This window comes from Heliangelus exortis, chromosome 16 (assembly GCF_036169615.1).
Source record: "Heliangelus exortis chromosome 16, bHelExo1.hap1, whole genome shotgun sequence".
Lineage (NCBI taxonomy): Eukaryota > Metazoa > Chordata > Aves > Apodiformes > Trochilidae > Heliangelus > Heliangelus exortis.
In genome coordinates, this window is record NC_092437.1 from 9,125,061 (window position 1) to 9,141,678 (window position 16,618).

Below are 16,618 nucleotides of genomic sequence, written 5' to 3' on the forward strand. Positions count from 1 at the left end.
ATTAATGCATTAACTTCTTCAGCTGGCTGGGAAAGGCACCCCAGACACACATCCCTGGGAGCCATACAGGTTTTCTTCCCAGTCCCCACAGCAGAAAGTGATGTGCAGCATCGCATGGGACCCAGGGTGGTTTCACAAGATGGTGTTTCTCTCCATCCTTCCTTCTTAGAAAAATCAAACCCTTCTCAGCAGAAAAGGGAGACACTGGGAAGAAGCCTGAGAGCATCTGACAGCACCCACTGAGACGGGGACATGGGACTCGAAGACTCTTCCTTCCAACAGACCCTTTGGGATGCCACAATGGCTGATAATGCTTACTAGGGTTAATAAGTGCTAATTATTACCTATAATTATTTGACTGCCTACATATAAGATGCTTTTTTTTCACCTCACCTTTAAACTTCAAAGAAAAAAAGTCACATTCACTAAGGCTGTGCTACAGATGGGGAAACTAAGGCAAGGAGGGGACTGGGGCTGGCACCGTGTTTGCCTGGCCTGACAATGGCACCAGGAGAGAGCTGACCCGTGGGGACAGGGCACGGGACTCTCCCAGTGGCAGGAGAAGCCCCAAGGCTCTCACCCCAGGGTGGGACCAATGCTGAGCTCAGCTCACATCCTCTTCTCCTAAGCCCTGGATCAGGCTGCATTTCAAGAATGCTCTTAAGTGCTGCTGCAGCCCAGCTAGTGGGACAGGACTGAGGGGGAAGATGTGGCCGGGGCCTGGCTGCAATCCCTGCAGGAGCCTGGGGATGCCAGTGAGATAATGAGAGAGGATGTTAAACATTACTGCAGTCACAGGGCTATTTATCTGACACGAACAGAGGCAGCCAGGAATCCTCCAGGGTGCACAGCTCAACTTAGACCCCATTAAAGTTCTTTTTATTCCCTGCGTTTTGGCTGGCTTTAAAACAGTGCCTGAATTGCTCCTGTGGGACCTGGCTTCCACGCCTGGCGTCGGATCTGCTGCTCGCTCCGGCCAGCGGCCACGGGGCTGGGGCCGGGCTGTCCCCCTGCCCTGCACCCCAGCACCCACCCAGAGTGCAGGGGGGATTTGCAGATTTATGGGGCTGGGGGCCTCAGGTATAGGCAGAACAGGTAGGAGAGGAGCTGATGTTACTCCTGTGACACCAGCCATGCCAGGGTGGGGAGAAGAGCCCAAGCCAGAGGGAGAAGCCGAAGAGAACATCTCAGGAGTCAGGCTGGGGCTGCCGGTGTGCAGCCACCTTCCCAGCACTACTGCTGCCAGGAAAGGATCTTCCTGTGCTTGGAGATTTTCTGGGAAATTTTTCTTTTCTATCCTGAAATCAGAAAAAGACAGGGAAGTCTCACAGAAGTGGCACAGTACCTGGGTTAGGGCACAGCAGGCTGAGCAGGACCTCTTAGCTAAAGAGCTTGCCTTTCTGAGAAAAGACAGTTGTGAGCTACAATCTATTTAATTTTTGGGGAAAACACACCAAAATGTGACAACTGGGAAATTTTCCAGACTTTTTTTGCACCCCTGAGCTCCTGCCACATGCGGGACACCAGCTGCTTCTGGACATGGCTTTGGGGCTGCAAAATGATCATGGTCAGGGAGAGTGGTGACATGGAGCTGCTTGATATGGCCAAGCCTTGAGCTGCAGCAGAGCCCAGGGATGCCCAGTGAGTGTGAGGTGACACCACACAACCATCACCCAACCCTGCCCATGTAGGTGAGGAGGAATCAGGCAGGGCCAGTCAGGAGGGCAGCAAAGGAGGCAGAGGCCAGGGAATTCGGATTCAGAAGTGGAGCAGACAATTCCCAAGACATCCTGTTGGTGCATGGTGATGAGCCGGGGCTGCTTCAAAAGGAACCAGCTTTAAATGGATCAAGCTCCGAGCCAAAAGCATAAACACTAGGAGGAAGTTTGGCTAAAGTTAAATCATGTTTTATTTAAAAATCTCCCTCTCCTTGTTGTAAGATGGAAACTCTCCATCTGAAAAGTGAAACTGAGATTGGAAACAGTCCGCAGTCATTAAGTTTATGCTGCTTTTTTTTTTTCTCTCTTCAGCTTCTCAAGTAAAATATCAACTGGCTCCACTGTCAGGGACAGGAAACATTAGTAATAAGTTCATAGATTTACATTTTCCCCAGGGAAATACAGGAATATCAGAGATCAAAAGTTGGAGAAAGGAGTTATTTTTATACAGTGATTTGCAACCAGCATTCATTGGAGAGAGTAAATAAATTACAGGCCCTTCACTTTGGGGTTGTTTAAGTTCTTTTTCTTTAATGCTATCCTTTTTGACTACTGTAGAGAGTCTGTCAGGACTTACACAGTGCAGAGAGGCTTCCCTGCCTGTGAAAACGGCTGTTTTCCAGAAAAAAGAACTTAGCCACTGCCATTAATTGTCACAACTGAACACAGTGCACCAGCCTTTGTGTGGGTCAGCAGCAGGGTGGCTTGGAGCAGGATGGGCAGTGCAGGGAGATGGCTCCATTGGCCAAGGTGCTTTTTGAGGCTGTTAGCCCCCGCAAGGTGTAAACCACAGGAGATGACACTGGTGCTGGAGCTGGGCACAGGGGGATGTGGCTGTTGGGACCTGGCCTTCCCCTGGCCCCCCAGGCAGTGAGAAGCCTCAGTCAAGGCTGATTTAATCAGGGGAAGGTGAGAGCCTGGGCGCCCTATCCTGTTGCTGCTTGTCCTTGTTGCAGCATCCCCAGCCCCTCGGGGTGCCCACTGTCTCCTCAAGGTTCCTGGTTCAGCAGCACCAAGGAGGCACCCAAGCCCTGGTACAGGCCCCCCCTGTGCAGGGTCTGTGGCAGCCCCACAGGGCACTGGGGCTCCCAGCAGCCATGGCCCCCTCACCCTGGAGGGATGGCAGGGTCTGGGGTGGCAGGGAGCCAGTCTCAGTTGTGATGGAGCCACTGGAAACTTTGACCAGGTTTTTTGTCTCGTGTCATCAATTAAAGGTGAGGCACTCGCTGGCTGGGCAGAATAATGAATGATGGTTTTAAATATGACTGGAAAAACAGTAAAATATTCTGTAAGGGTGACACAGCTGTGAACAATGAACATTAAACAACTTCACTGCTAGTGGAGCTGCTGCAGCAACACTTAGCCCTGGCATTTGATGGATTCCTGTTTGGAGTGTGCCTTGCAAAGTGACTCTCCATCCACCCCGGGCACAAGGGCTGGGAACCATGTTCTCCTCTCCTGCTTAAAAATACATCCACATAAAACGTGCTTTAAGAATCCCTTAAGGTTCATTAATGTCACAAGCAGGGGAGGAGAAAAGAGCTGGAAGGCCTTGAAGTGAATGTCGGAAACACTCCAGAGAAAACTGTAAATGCTGCTGGGATGAACTGCAGGCTCTGGAGGATCAGTCGTGCTGGAAGACTATTTATTTTCCAGTCTATTTTAAACACTGGACTGTTTCAGATAAGAGTTGTCTGCGGTGGCAGACAGGATCGTGGGACTGGTGTGCAGGAACTCATGCCAGATTCATTTCTGGGGAGTATTTCCTCCCTGCCTTGATAAATCTGCCTTGTCTGCTGTACCAGGTTACTTCCTTTGGAGTTCTCTCTCCTTATTATTACTTATTAAAATTGCCTGCAAATAGCACTTGGGCTTCATGCAACATCCTGTAAGAACAATTCATCCTCCTCGTTATCTCAAAGCTGACAATTCCCACCAGACCCAGAGAGGGTGGGTGGAAAAATGTCTTGAGAAGAAACAGAAATGGCCATCCCTTATTGCAAGGCTGGAGGAACATCACTGGGGAGGCTGGGGAGGGCAGGAGATAACTGGGGACTTCCCCCCCTGTAGAGACAAAACCATGAAAGGGAAGAAAAGGAGAAGAAATGAAGCCTGCAACACCGGTGAGCATCCTCCCTCTCCTGCTGGCACTGGGGTCCCAGGATAGTGTTCAGAGTGGTCAGTGAGGCCCCCATGACCTGACCTTGCAAACTTGCCCCCTTTGCTTAGATCTTATCTAGAAAATCACTCTCAGGTTACCAGCTTGTTCGATGCTGGGCTTTTAACTCCCTGGACAACACCAGAGGTGACTGTGGATGGCAAACCTGCATCTTCCCTCTGCACCTCCCAACAGGAGGGGCCCGGCCGGGGTCACCGGCCCCTGGACTTTGAAACTTCTCTGCATCCCTTTCCGCAGGGAAGTGATACTGTGCCTTGGTGACCCAGGGCCACGTGGAGGGGGAAGGTTTGGGGAGTTGCTGGCTGCAGCTGGGTGCTTGTTCCTCCAAGGGGTCTGCTTACAAATGGCATTTGTGCTGGGGATGCTTCTCCAGGAGGATGGGCTCTCCTTGTCCTTCCCCTCAGGGCTTCATCCCTGGCAGGGTGAACTGTTGGGCTGCAGCTCCCCAGCTCTCATCTCACACAGTCCTCTCAGCCTGATGGAGCTGAACAGACCAGCTTTGCTCCAGCAGGTGTGGGGCATTGCCATCAGGAGGGCTGCACTTGTGTGTGAGACCATTTCCACCCTGAACATCACTCAGGGGGACACAGAATCAGCTCCCCCCAATTCCATGCTGCCAGCACTTCCCAACCCAGGCCAGCAGCAGCCAGGCTGCATCCAGCCCTTCAGCCAGCCCCCATCCCAAGCCCTTCCAGCCTGAACACCCTTCCCACCAGCACGGGCTCCCTGCCCCCAGCCCAGGCACCACAGCCCTGCTCAAAGGCCATCTCTGCCCTGTGCATGTGGCCTTAATCACAAAGCATCTGCTTCCCATCGCGGCCGCCCAGGGCAGGTTTCCCCTCACAGCCTCCTGCCAGGGTGCTAATTTTATACACCCAGCTGCCTCCAGCAGGGCCATGGGGAGAGCTGTGGGGCTGGGGGCAGCATGCAGGGATGGGGGGGCTCTGCCCTGGGCAGGGGAATGGGGCAGAGGGGTCCAAGGCAGTGCAGAGTGGGAGAGTTATGGGGAAGCTGGAAGCGAGTCTCAGAGAGGCTCAGCCAGGCTGGGTGGAGGGATGCCAGGGTCTATTTTCAGAAACCCTCACTCGTGGTAACATGCCAGCCCTGGGGTGATGCTGGCACGGTATAGGTGACACACACTGACCCCACTGGAAGCCACAGGGGTTTTCAAGCCTCTCCTGGCTGCTGGGTGATGGGCAGCCCAGTGCCCAGTGCCAGGCAGGCATCCTAACCAGCAGTTCCCAGCCACAGCTCGCAGAAATGGTGAATGTGGCTTGTGCCAAGTGACAGATAACTCCCTCAGACATTTTGGAGAAGCCTCTGGAAAGCAGCCTCTTCAAGGGAGCTCAATTTTGGCTTTCTAAATTGAGGCTCCCCAAATTACTTTTGGAAGCATTAGCCATTATTATTTTCCTTCTTTCTGTCTAATCACAGTATTTTCCTTGACACTTGCTGACAACAGGCGTCCAAGTGCTTCATACCCCCCTGGAGGGGCCACGTGCCATCACCCTTCCCACCTCCCATGATGTGGTGATCACCACTCCTGTGCCAAGTGCTGCCATCACCCTCCACCCACGGGCAAGAGCAGGAGATGCTGAGCAAAAGGAGCCCCAGCAGTTCCCTAGCAAGGGCCATGGCTCAGGATAGGGCTCCTCCCTCCCACTGTGAGCTGGAGCATCTTCGTGCTGTGCCTCTGACTGGCATCGTGCATATGGTCCCTATTTATCTGATTTCTTTGCTGCTGGATCCCTTTCAGAATAGTTTTCTGCAATTACTTGAATTTTCCCCAGTTCAGACTGGGAGTGAAACTCGTGCTTCAGGAGATAAACTGCAGAGTGTTTGGCATCAAGGAAAGCTGTTAATTTGCCAGCACCAGAGACAGAGGGAAAATGAAGAGAGATAATTCATTCCTATCACAGCTTGGTTTTGGAAGAAAATAGGGGCTGTGGGCTGGAGAGACACAGCTAGAGCTGGTTATTAATGGCTCAGTGCTGGGGCCAGGCCAGCAGAGAGAAAAACCACTGCCATCAGAGCCCGGACCCACAGGTACACAGGGCCAGGTACCAGGGAGGTTCTGGGCCTCTGGGGCTGCCTGTGGAGGTTGTCTGGAAGGGTTTTGGTCCTGGTGCCCCTTCCTCCTGTGTTGTGACTTGTCTTCTGGGCATGCTTGTTCCCCACCACTGGGCTCAGGGATCTCCTTATAGCTGCAGTACAATATTCACTGTGCATGGAAGAGTGAAGGTGGAGATGAAATGCCATGACTGGGGATACAGAGCTGGGATGTGACACCTGCACCTCCTCTGCTGTTCCCCGATCTGCCAACTTGCCCTCACTCCATGCCATGAGGTGGTTTTGTAGGTTCCCCCTGTCTGAGGTTTGTACTGCATCCAGAAAGCATCTCTGGATGCCCAGGAACCCAGATTTGGGGTTGGGGGCACAGGGCTCACTGCCAGGACCACTCTCAGCACCCTCACCATGCTGGACTGGCCAGGAGGATGGTCATGAGGAGGATGCTTGGAGGGTGACAAAGGGAGGGCCAGGGTTGACACAGACATAGCCACGTGTGAGAGGCTCCTTGGCATGTCTGTGGCTGCTCTCTCCCACTTACTGATGTTATCCTTCAGCTGTCAGGTTGAGCATGCTGGGAAAAGCTTTTTGCATGTTCCTCGCCTGAGCTTGCAGCCTCCCCCAAGCTCCCTCCCACCTTCCTTTATTTATGGGACAGCTATTTCCTTTTGGAGAGAAGTATTATGAAATGGCAAAATGGTTTGAATGGAAACAAGGTGTTAGCTTCAATTCTGAAAAATTTGTACTTTCCAACGGGTGATGGTGTGTGATGCCCCAGCCTTCCCCTCCTCACCAGCAGCCAGTGGAGACTGAAGTTTCTGATCCTCAGGCACAAACTGGATGCTGTTTTGGCTTCTGGGATGCTCTAAAGATAATTTGGGGGAAACCAGTTGCCATCTACCATGTGTCTGCACTTTGAAAATGGCCTTCAGGTCCTCACCTGAGTCACAGGTACTAATAACTAATAATTTTTCTAGCAAATGGGGGCCTCATGTCGCTGCCCTCAAGGTCAGTGAAAGCGATGATGAAAAGTATTGCTGTAAAGTCAAGTTTTGGCACTGGAAAATTTGGGTGGTGTTGATCAGAGACAGCAGCTGCCATAACCAGGGCAATAAAGTTTCCTACCCGACTGCTTCTTTTGACCTAGAATAACATCTGTGCATAGGCTGCATCTTTCTGAAGTCTGCTTATTTTTCGTGGGGGTGGGAAACCCCCGCAAGCCCTGCTTCTCCTGCAGCAGAGTGGCATGAAAGGGGATCTTCCTGAGGGGTGGGATGATGGGAAGGAGGACAGGAAGGAGGACATGGGGTGAGCAAGGGGCCTGTGGGCTTCAGTCCTTCTGGAGGTTGTGGCAGGATGAGGCCTCAAGCACCAGCCTGGCACAGGGCTATAGCTGAGGATGCTTCGCCTGTTGTGGTGGGGTGATGTGGGGGACCAGGTCCATGCAAGACACAGGAGACCATTGGCTTTGGGCAGGACATGGGGACCACATCCCAGTGCCATGTTGCTACCCCATCTGAGCACAGCTGCGCCTGCTGGGAGCTTCCTGGATCTCCGGGTTTTGCTCATTCACCACCTGGAATGAAGGCAAATACCTTTATTTATAGAGGAAAGGCTCCGTTTGGCTTCCTGCCCCTCTCCTCAGCGAGTCACCGGGGGTGGGGGCAGCTCCCATGCTGGCTGTTTGCCCCCCAGTCCCTCTGCTGACATCCTTTCCTGACACACATCGGTTTCCTGTGTGCGGCTCTCGCGCCACTTCCTACCCCGCTTCTGTTTCCACCGAGCACTGTGAATCACAGAGCAGAGTTGAGGGGGGAGAAAAATAATAAAAGAAACAATGAATTAAAAGAGTAGCTGTTCTTCCTGCTCTCACTGTGGGCCAAGTGAGGTGTAGGCTGGGCAGGTAATGTCTATCCCTGCAGCTGGTCGTCCAAGAGCATCCCTGGTGCTGGTGACCCATCGTGTCCAGCCAGGTAATGAAGGATCACGTCCCCAGGTGTGGTTGCTGATGGTTTAACACCAAAACCCTTTTGCTCCCTGACTAACAGCCTGATTTCTGAGGTTGGTGAGACAGGCATGTGCTCTGGATCTCCTCACATCCCCAAGTTGCTGGGGCTGCCACCCATATGGGTGTTAGGGTGGCAGAGGGCTGCTGCAGGGACACTCTCCATACCCACTTTCTGCCTTTCTGGGTAGAGTAATCAAGGGCTCCAGCCCTGTCTTTAGAAAGGGGATTAAGGGCAGTGAATAGGAACTGTCTCTCTAATGAAGTGCTATTACCAACAAGCTAATTGAGTAATGACATAATGCAGGCCCTTGAAGCTCTTTATAACGGGCCATGACTCTGTGCCGCTATATGCTGCCACTTCCTTGCCCTGCCCTGCTCTGCCTCCAGTGCATGGCCAGCAAAGGAGGCTTCGTGTGCAGCACTGTCCTTCCCCACAGCAGCCACAGACAAAGTGTCGCCAGCATAACCCTGCGTGGAAAATGTGGAGGTGGAGGGGAACCCGGATTAATTAGCTTGTGAGACGCCAATCTCCTCGTATGTGAAATGTGAGCCTTTTTATTGAGAAAAGTGAAACAGGCCTTGCATTGCTTTCAGGGAGCCCAGTAAAATAGAAGGTGATCCATAAATATGTATGTTATGCTGGATTTAAAATACTTTCTGATGATTTTCTAGGCAGATCTCCAATAAGTTACAGCACAGCATTTGTATTGTAAAGCCATCGGTGCAGGATGGCAACTCCTGCACTCCTTATTTTGGGGAGACCATGGGTCACTGCTGCAGGTATAGGTGTGTCCCATGTGCCAAAGTCTTCGTTCTCAAGTGGAGAAATTGAATATAATGGCTTTATGGCATAATTTTTAACCTACTGCAATTATGGAGCAGGCTGTGAAGTGCATGGGGCTCTGGTGAAGGAGCAGCAATGCCTTTGGAAATGTGAGCACAGCCAGCAGCGAGACCACAGTGATGCTGCAACACACACCACCTGCATCCACAGGGAGAAATCATCTTTATTTTAATCCTTTGGCCTCGCTTCCTTTCCCCAGGTCTCCCTGGCTCCCTTTCTCTGTGTTTGTCCTGCTCTTTGTCTCCATGGGAAGACTCACACCTCCCCAGCTCCACGCTATCAGTTCATCATCCGATTAAAGATTAATTTGAGATTATTGCTCATGTCAATAGCCTAGAGCTGGAAAAACAATAGCTACACCTGCAGCTTGTTTGTGAACCCCATTCCGTATGGTGAGCTGTTAATGGACAGAGGCTTTCACCAGGACTGCCTGTTGACAGGGGATCACTGAGCCCACACCGGCACCTGCTGCCCTTCTTGGCCAGCATAGGACAAATGCACACATCTCCCAAGGCTTCCTGCAGCCCCAGGTATCTGGAGTGGAAAACCCATGTTGTCTCTGCTGATCACTCCATGGCCCATCCTGGCTTCTGCTGCAGAGTGCCGGTCATTCCCTTCTCCAAATCAGAAACAGACGTCCAGAGATTCACTTTATTAATGGGCTTTTCCCTAGATCCTGCCTGGTTTCTGTTTGTTTATTCAGCTTTTTCTAGGTAAGGTAAGAGCCAAAAGAAGAATTAGACTGCTACACTTTGTAGGGGCTGAGTCTTTGGCTGCCTGTTCCCAGGGCTGCACTCCCAGATGCTGGAAACTCTCCTCCAGAGGCTGTGGGGAATCCTGGGGATCACAAAGAGAACGTTTCCATCAGACAATCTTGCAGTGAAAGGATAAGAAAGTGGAAATATTTTCCTTCCTACTGGCTTGGAGGTGAGGGGAGGAATTTTGCTGGGCAGTGGAGAAGGGCTGTGCCTTACCTGCCACCAGCTCCCTGCCTCCATGTGGATACTGCAGGGAGCCCCCAGCTCAGCTGAGTGTAAGGACTTGGAGTCTTCCTTGTATTTAGACACTTACCAGCCCTTCTTTTCCCCCTCTTTCCTTTTTCTAATGCTCTGATGCCCTGTGGCAGGTTTGTCAAAGGTTTGGGTGCAAAGTGGCCCCCGAGATGCTCTTTGCCCCCACTACACCAGGGGAGATGTGCCTTGTGACCATCCCCAAAAAGAGATGGGGACAGAAAGGAGTGGAAAAGGCAATTTTGGGAACTGCAGCCCCCAAGTCATAGAGCAGTTGAAGCTTAGCCTTTGCAACAGTGACTGTAATCCAACCTCTTCCCTTCTCATTCCTTCTGGGACACTCCAGATACCCGCAGAGACAGGATGGTTTCAGACAGCAGTGTTGAAGCCTTAAAGTTCTTTTTAACCCATATATCCACGTGGGTCTGTCCCAGCTTTACCCCTGGGGTGTCCCAGGGCAGAGTGGGTTTCCAAACACTCTTAATTCTCCATCGGGTCACGGGGGGGGGGAAAAAAACCCTAGTCCTCTCTGGGAAGAAAAGGCACTTTGTGGTTTCCCTAGAGCCTTTGAAAGGGCTCCAGGAGCCGAGGGGACGTACGTGCTTGTTTAAAGGTCCTGTGGAGGTCCGTGGAAATTAAACAGCAGAGTTCAAACGCTCGACGCTGTGGCCATGCCACCGCCCGGGGAGCGCGGCAGCCCGGAGCCGGCCCAGCCCGCACCCCGGCACCACGGCCCCTGCCAGCGGGGCCCCCGCTACCTGCCGGGCGCCTGATTGAATCCCGGCTTTTACGAGCGCTGACACCGTAATCTGTTACAGATGGTCACACAAGGTGGTCACCAAATGGTTCCTCCCGTTAATCGCTGGCTGGCCCCCCAGCCCCCAACCTCCGCCGCTCCCACCGCCAAAACTGCAGCCTGCGCTACCTGGACAGAGCCGGGCTGCGGGCAGAGGCTTTACGGTGTGTTTAGTTCCTGTGGCATTAAAACAGCAAGGGGAAAAACAGTGGGAAAAAAACCACTAAAACCTGCTGAGGTTTCGCAACGAATCTTCTGGCTTTGCCTGGTCAAGGGCAGGGGAGCAAGAGCAGGGGACTATGGCACTGCTGACAGCTGTCCTGTCTGCCAGAGTTGCTGCTCTGGGGGGCTTCCTACTGAAAATGAAATGAAAAAGCAATTGCAACCCTTTCTCAGGCCCAGCTCCTTGGTGCAATTCTCCATCACAGAGCCCCAACGGTGTATGGGGACAGAGAAAGAACAGAAGAGGGATTCAGATCACATCCATCATTCTGAGATGGGGCAGCAGCTTGTCTGGGCATAACCTGTGGAGGCCAGAGGCACTGCCCTGGTCTGCGGGACAGCATCTGAGCTGCTGCAGAGTGCTGGGACAGGGCAGGGAAGGGAGCAGGTGCAGCAACAGCCCAAGTGCGAGTGGGCTGCACTTTTGTGATTCAGAACAGGCAGCATTTCCTTTTTTTCCAGTGTTTTAAGGCAGCATTTGTGTTTGAATGCCAGTGGGATTTGTTAGTCAGAGCCTAGGCTGTCCTCCACCCGTTTGATACCTTCTCTGTTAAAGCTTTTCGCCCCAGCGAGGTGCTGGACAAAGCCAGGAACATGACTGAGAGCAGGAAAGATTGCTAAGGGGATGGCTTCTTACAACTCTGATTGCCTTCCTGAGCAGGCTGGGGTAGGAAGCCCGTGGAGAGGGAGCTGGGAGGGGTTCCCTGTGGGTGCCAGTGCAGGAAAGAAGCAACAGTTCCAGTGATATGGGAAAGGATTCCCACCCAAATCGGTGACAACCGTGGCACACGTGGATGGGATAAGGCACAGCCTGTGAGGCACACTGCAGGGCCTGAAAACAAAGCAGCAATCGAGGACTCTGGCACATCAGAGCCACGAGCCAAGACTGACTTGGGCAGGTGGGACAGCAAGCACAGGACACGATGGGCTTCTACTCCCTGATTATCCACTCCTTCACCCTCTTTTCCAGCTCCTGCAGGTGGTCTGTTCTCAAAATTGTTCGGGTTTTTTTATTTTTTTTTTTTTTTAACTATTTAGCTGCTTTTGCGGCTCCAGGATTTTATGGATGGAAAGCTGAAAGTAATTAGTGCCCCTCCCCCGCTTCCTGTTGGGAAAAGGAAGAAAAAAGCACACACAAGAGCAAACCCAAAACTTCCTGCCCTGCTTAATAATCAAGTAATGAGTCCGGCTCGGCTGGGAAAGTCGGTTTATGCTCGTCGAGCTCTTAATTAAAGAAGGACTGAGCAGCAGCTCTGCTCCCTTTTACAGCCACACACATCTTACTTCTCCATAACAGCCCCTGGGAGTGGTGCAAGGAGCCGGACGCCAGCGAGCTGGAGGGGAAAGAATGCTGAGGGCACAAGCGTTTATTCCCTGTTTTAAAGACACGTCCTGGAGATAACATCGAGGAAATGCAGGGGAAGCAGGACAAAACCCAAGACCCTGAGGGAAGTGGGCACCAACACTGTTGCTGAAGCACCCAAAACTCAGTGGAAGATGGGATGGTACAAGGTATTAGGAGCACTTGGGCACAGCTTCATTAGGAAAATCCTAGCTATGGTATCACAGAGCAATGGAACCTCTGTGCTGTTCTGGCTCTGGACACTCAGGGGGAGAGGCCCACCTGCACACGCTGAAGGGCTCTGTGGTAACAACAGGATGTGTCACCTTTGCTGCCACACCACCATCATGCCACGAGCCTGGAGACTCAAGCTCACTGAGCTGGCTGGTGGTTCAGCCAACCCCAGGGTGGCTCAGGAGCCCACCAAGAGCCAGAGGCTCTCGGGGTGGCAGAGCAGTCCCCCTGTGCTGTGGCACAGACCTGGTTCCCAGGGAACACTGAGGGACACGGCAAGTCCCTACAGCCTGCATCACCACCCAGCTCCCCCTTCCCCAGTTCTTGCACAGGAACCAACTCAGCCTGCCTTTTGCTTTCCTGAGAGGCAACTGCAGTGCACATCCCCTCCTCTGAGTGTTGCTTGCAGCTCACCTGCAGCCAGAGGCAGGATGGGAGCAGGAGGCCTGAGTCCAGCATCCCCACAACCCCCTGCTGCTGCATATTCACTCTAAGCACCCACAAAACCCTATTATAAATTAACAATTTTATTGAATATCAATAAACTGTATATAATTATATAAAAAGTTTCATCAGTACAAAACTGTAGCACAAAAATATAAATACCAGTGTACCTTTGAAATGTAAACATCCTCTTTGTAATGATTCCATGAAAACAATGTCCAAAGAAAGATGCATTCAGGAGGCACCTGTCAATACCCATAAATAGGGCTTTTGGCACACACCTGTCGATGGGCAGCCTTGGGACAGGCCACCATTGTATCGGCTGACAAGTGCCTGCTATTAGTCACAGTTCTCTTGAAAAGCAGTTGTTAAGAGTCATATTAACAGGTGCTTGAGTGCATAGCTGCTCTGTAAACAGGGTTGGTGTTTGAAATGGCTACCCATGCCTTTTATGGACACTGTTAATCTCGCAGGCATTGCAAATTGTCATTGTGCTGGGGAGAAGCAGCTGCTTCACAACTACTGGGATACTGTATTATTGCATAGTTACACCTTCTACAGGCGGCATATATACACTCGGGGCAGAGGAGGGGGGGGTAACGTTTCCTCCTTCATTAAGAAAATATTGGTTCTTAAAAGTTACCAAGTGGTTATGGTAAAAAAACAAAACAAAAAGAAACAAATAAAACCCCAAACCAACCAAGCCCACTCCCCACCCCCCCCCCCCCCAAGCTACATGGTCGCAATGTTTGATACCGGCGGCGGGGCCAGGGTACAGGTCCAACTTCCCAAGGTGCCGAGTGCCTCCAGCAAGCAGCGCACTTGCTGTGCCCGTGCCCCCTCCCCCCTTCGAGTTTCACACACTCGCTTTGCACCAGAGTCCGGTCCTGCACCCTCAGGCGCCGGGATGGGAGAAGGATCAGACCTTCGCATTGCACAGGAGGCACCGAGCCAGGAGTGTGAGGGGCTCCGGGGCCGGGGTAGCTGCCTCCAGCCCGGCGCACACTGCGGTGGCGACGGAGGAAACTAATTCCTACAGAAACTAGTGATAATACAGGTATTGGCGTGGTGAGAGGCCTGGGGGAGCAGATTCCTCAGCGAGAGCCGGAGCAGCCCGTCTCCTCGTGCTTGTGGAGCAGGGACATACGGGAGAAAGTCCGGGAGCAGGTTTTGCATTGGTACTTCTTTACATCTGAATGGGTCTGCAGGTGGGCTCGGAGATTAGAGCGGTCAGCAAAGGCCCGGTTGCAGTGTGTACAGGAAAAGGGCTTTTCACCTATGGGACAAAGAGAAACGCTCCCAATTAACCAGTGCATCAACACACGGGGAATATCAAAGAAGGACCCATTCATTAGCCAAAGTTTGTGAAGAGCACAGTGAAAAGAAGTGCTGGCTGTTAATGTTCAGCGGGAAAGCCAGGCGAGGTATGTATAGCATTCACTTGGGGAAAGCCACGGACTTAAGAATTTCCTACTCCCAGAAAGACTTCTCCTACGAACCACGGAAAAACAATGCTGGAAACATCTGCAAGCTGCAAGCCAGTTTCACATACAAATGAAGACACCATGTTTGTCTCCTGCCTGGAGCCAACCAAACCGTTTGCAGAGAGGCAGGAAAGCCAAGCACTATGTGTTAATTATATCATAGCAGGCAGCGGCTGAAAGGCGCCAGCTCCAGGGTGAGTATAGCTATTTCCTCCACCGAACCCCGTGCTCCCCCTTCTCCCGCCCGGCTCGCATTGAAAATCCTGGCCAGTGCGAATTCCTCCCGGAAAGACTCTTTCGGAGGAAACAAATGCTTATGCTCAATTTGGAAAGCACAATTAAGTCTTCCCGGCTTCCTTCAGCCCTCATCTTTTAGTAGGTTGAGAGGGTGTGAAATCAGTGCCAAGTAACAATTACACTGTCCCCGCAGCCCCACAAAGGATGCTCGGGAGATGCATTGTATGGGCGGCCGGGGCGGCAGGGTGGGCTACAGCTGCAGCACCCGGACCCCTGCCAACAGGTGCAGGGGGTGGCTGGCCCTGTGCTCCCGCACCTGCCACTGTCCTGGCCCAGCCCCGCTGCGGTGCACCTCAGAGGGGAGGGGGATGCTCACCTCGGCAGAGCTAAGGGATGCTGACCAGAGGCCACGGTGGTGGGCAGCAAGACTGAGGGTGATGCCCTGGCTGGGAGCCCTTGGTGTGGCATGCTATGGGCACGGAGGTGCACAGGGAGGGAGGTGTCCAGCAGTGTCATGGCCCTAATTTAGGAATTTGGGCCGAAGTGCTGCCACACTGCAACTGGTGTGCGGGCTCGTGGGCACACACGGCACAGATTTATGAGCTGAGCCTTGACCCTGCGCTCAGTTCCAGCCGAGAGGATATTTAAAGGACATTTTATAGAGATGTGCCAAGGGAGTTTGGGAAGCCCTTATCTTCCCCAGATAACGCGCGGCCTGCCGATTCGCTGGGGGCCTCGGAGCTGGGAAGCGGGAGGTGATAAGGAAGGGAGGGAGGGAGAGGGGCAATAGCCAGCGTTACCGGTGTGTGTCCGGATGTGGCCCTGCAGCAGCCAGGGCCGGGAGAAGGCCTTGCCGCACATCTTGCAGACGCAGGGCAGTGTGTGGCTCCGGATGTGCATCTTGAGAGCCCCCAGGCTCACGTACTCCTTCTCGCAGTACTTGCAGCTGAAGGATTTCCTGGCCTGGGCGTCGCAGTGCAATTGCTTGTGCTTGGAGAGCCCGGCGAAGGTGGAGTAAGCCTTGGCACACTGGGCACAGCGGAATCGCTCGGCGGCGGCGGGGGCCGAGGCTGGACTGGGGGGGCCCGAGCTCTTGCCTTCATCCTCCTCGCTGGAGAGGGCGGTCAGGTCCAGGGCAGGGGCCGCTCCGCCCGCCGCCTCGCTGCCCGGGCCACCGGGGAAGAGGCTGGAGAGCAGCCCCGCGTCCCACACCAGTGGCGGGTAGTAGGCGCCGGGGCCCAGCACCTCGGGCGGGGGGATGACGGGCAGCGGGCACGTCTCGTACAGCAGCGGGGTGGCCAGCACTGCGGGAGGCGAGAGCGCTCAGAGGTGGCCCGATGGTCCCCGTGGGAACCGGGGCGAAGGGGCCCCAACCCAAACCCGGAGAGGATTCGCACCCAGGGCGCCGGGGTGCCCAGCCTACCCTCTGGAGGAATAGGGCCCGACCCCAAACCATCCCACGCCCCACCCCGGGAGCCCGAGGAGCAAAGGGACCCCAGCCCACCCCAGGGCAACGGAGTCCCCAAGGGGCTCAGCGCTCCTGCCCACTCTGCTACGAGGGATGTGGCGAAAGGGACCCTCTCTCCCTGCCCCTCTCCATCATGGGGTGCTCTCCGCAACCCTATGCCCATCCCATGGGGCAGGCCCCCAGCACCTCCGCCCACCCTAGGGCACCACATCCCGGGACACGGGAACCCGCGCCGCATCCTACCCAAGATGCACGAAACTGAAAAACGAAAACACCCTCGCACCCCTGCAAAACCTCAGTCACCCACCCGCTCCCGTGCGGACACATGAGAAGATCGCCCACCGATGTCCCCGCACCGCCCGCGGAGCGCCCCGTCCCGCCACACCCTGTCCACGCACCGGCCTGGCTTTCCAACTCGCTGTAGTTGGGTTTCTTGCTGGCCGAGAAGTGCTTCTTCACCAGGAAGGAGCGCGGCATCGTGTAGCCCCGGTGCCGCCGCCCGCTGCCGAGCGGCCGCGCCGCCGCACCCCCTCATATGGGCCCGGGGCGGCGGGGGCGGGGAGGG

General features: G+C 53.8%; 1 protein-coding gene across 2 annotated transcripts; it reads right to left on the bottom strand.

Annotated features, from left to right (window-relative positions):
• Positions 1-9,507: 9,507 nt before the first annotated feature.
• SNAI1 (snail family transcriptional repressor 1) lies at positions 9,508-16,618 on the bottom strand. 2 transcript variants are annotated; one of them, XR_011729127.1, is made up of 4 exons: positions 16,452-16,618; positions 15,386-15,889; positions 13,035-14,140; positions 9,508-9,653 (listed from the first exon to the last, which is right to left on the bottom strand). XR_011729127.1 is itself a non-coding variant. In XM_071760077.1 (3 exons), the coding sequence occupies exons 1-3, from the start codon at positions 16,528-16,530 to the stop codon at positions 13,959-13,961; spliced, it is 765 nt and encodes a 254-aa protein (XP_071616178.1). In that variant the 5' UTR covers positions 16,531-16,618; the 3' UTR covers positions 12,927-13,958. The 2 variants fall into 2 exon arrangements, 1 of the variants encoding a protein (XP_071616178.1); XM_071760077.1 differs by lacking the exon at positions 9,508-9,653 and having other exon boundaries at positions 12,927-14,140.

Coding starts and splice junctions, on each gene's coding strand:
- SNAI1 (XM_071760077.1), bottom strand. CDS start 16,530: ATGCCGCGCTCCTTCCTGGTGAAGAAGCACTTCTCGGCCAGCAAGAAA. Junction 15,890..16,451: donor CGAGTTGGAAAGCCAGGCCG/GTGCGTGGACAG, acceptor CGCCTCCCGCAG/TGCTGGCCACCCCGCTGCTG. Junction 14,141..15,385: donor CCACATCCGGACACACACCG/GTAACGCTGGCT, acceptor TTTGTCCCATAG/GTGAAAAGCCCTTTTCCTGT.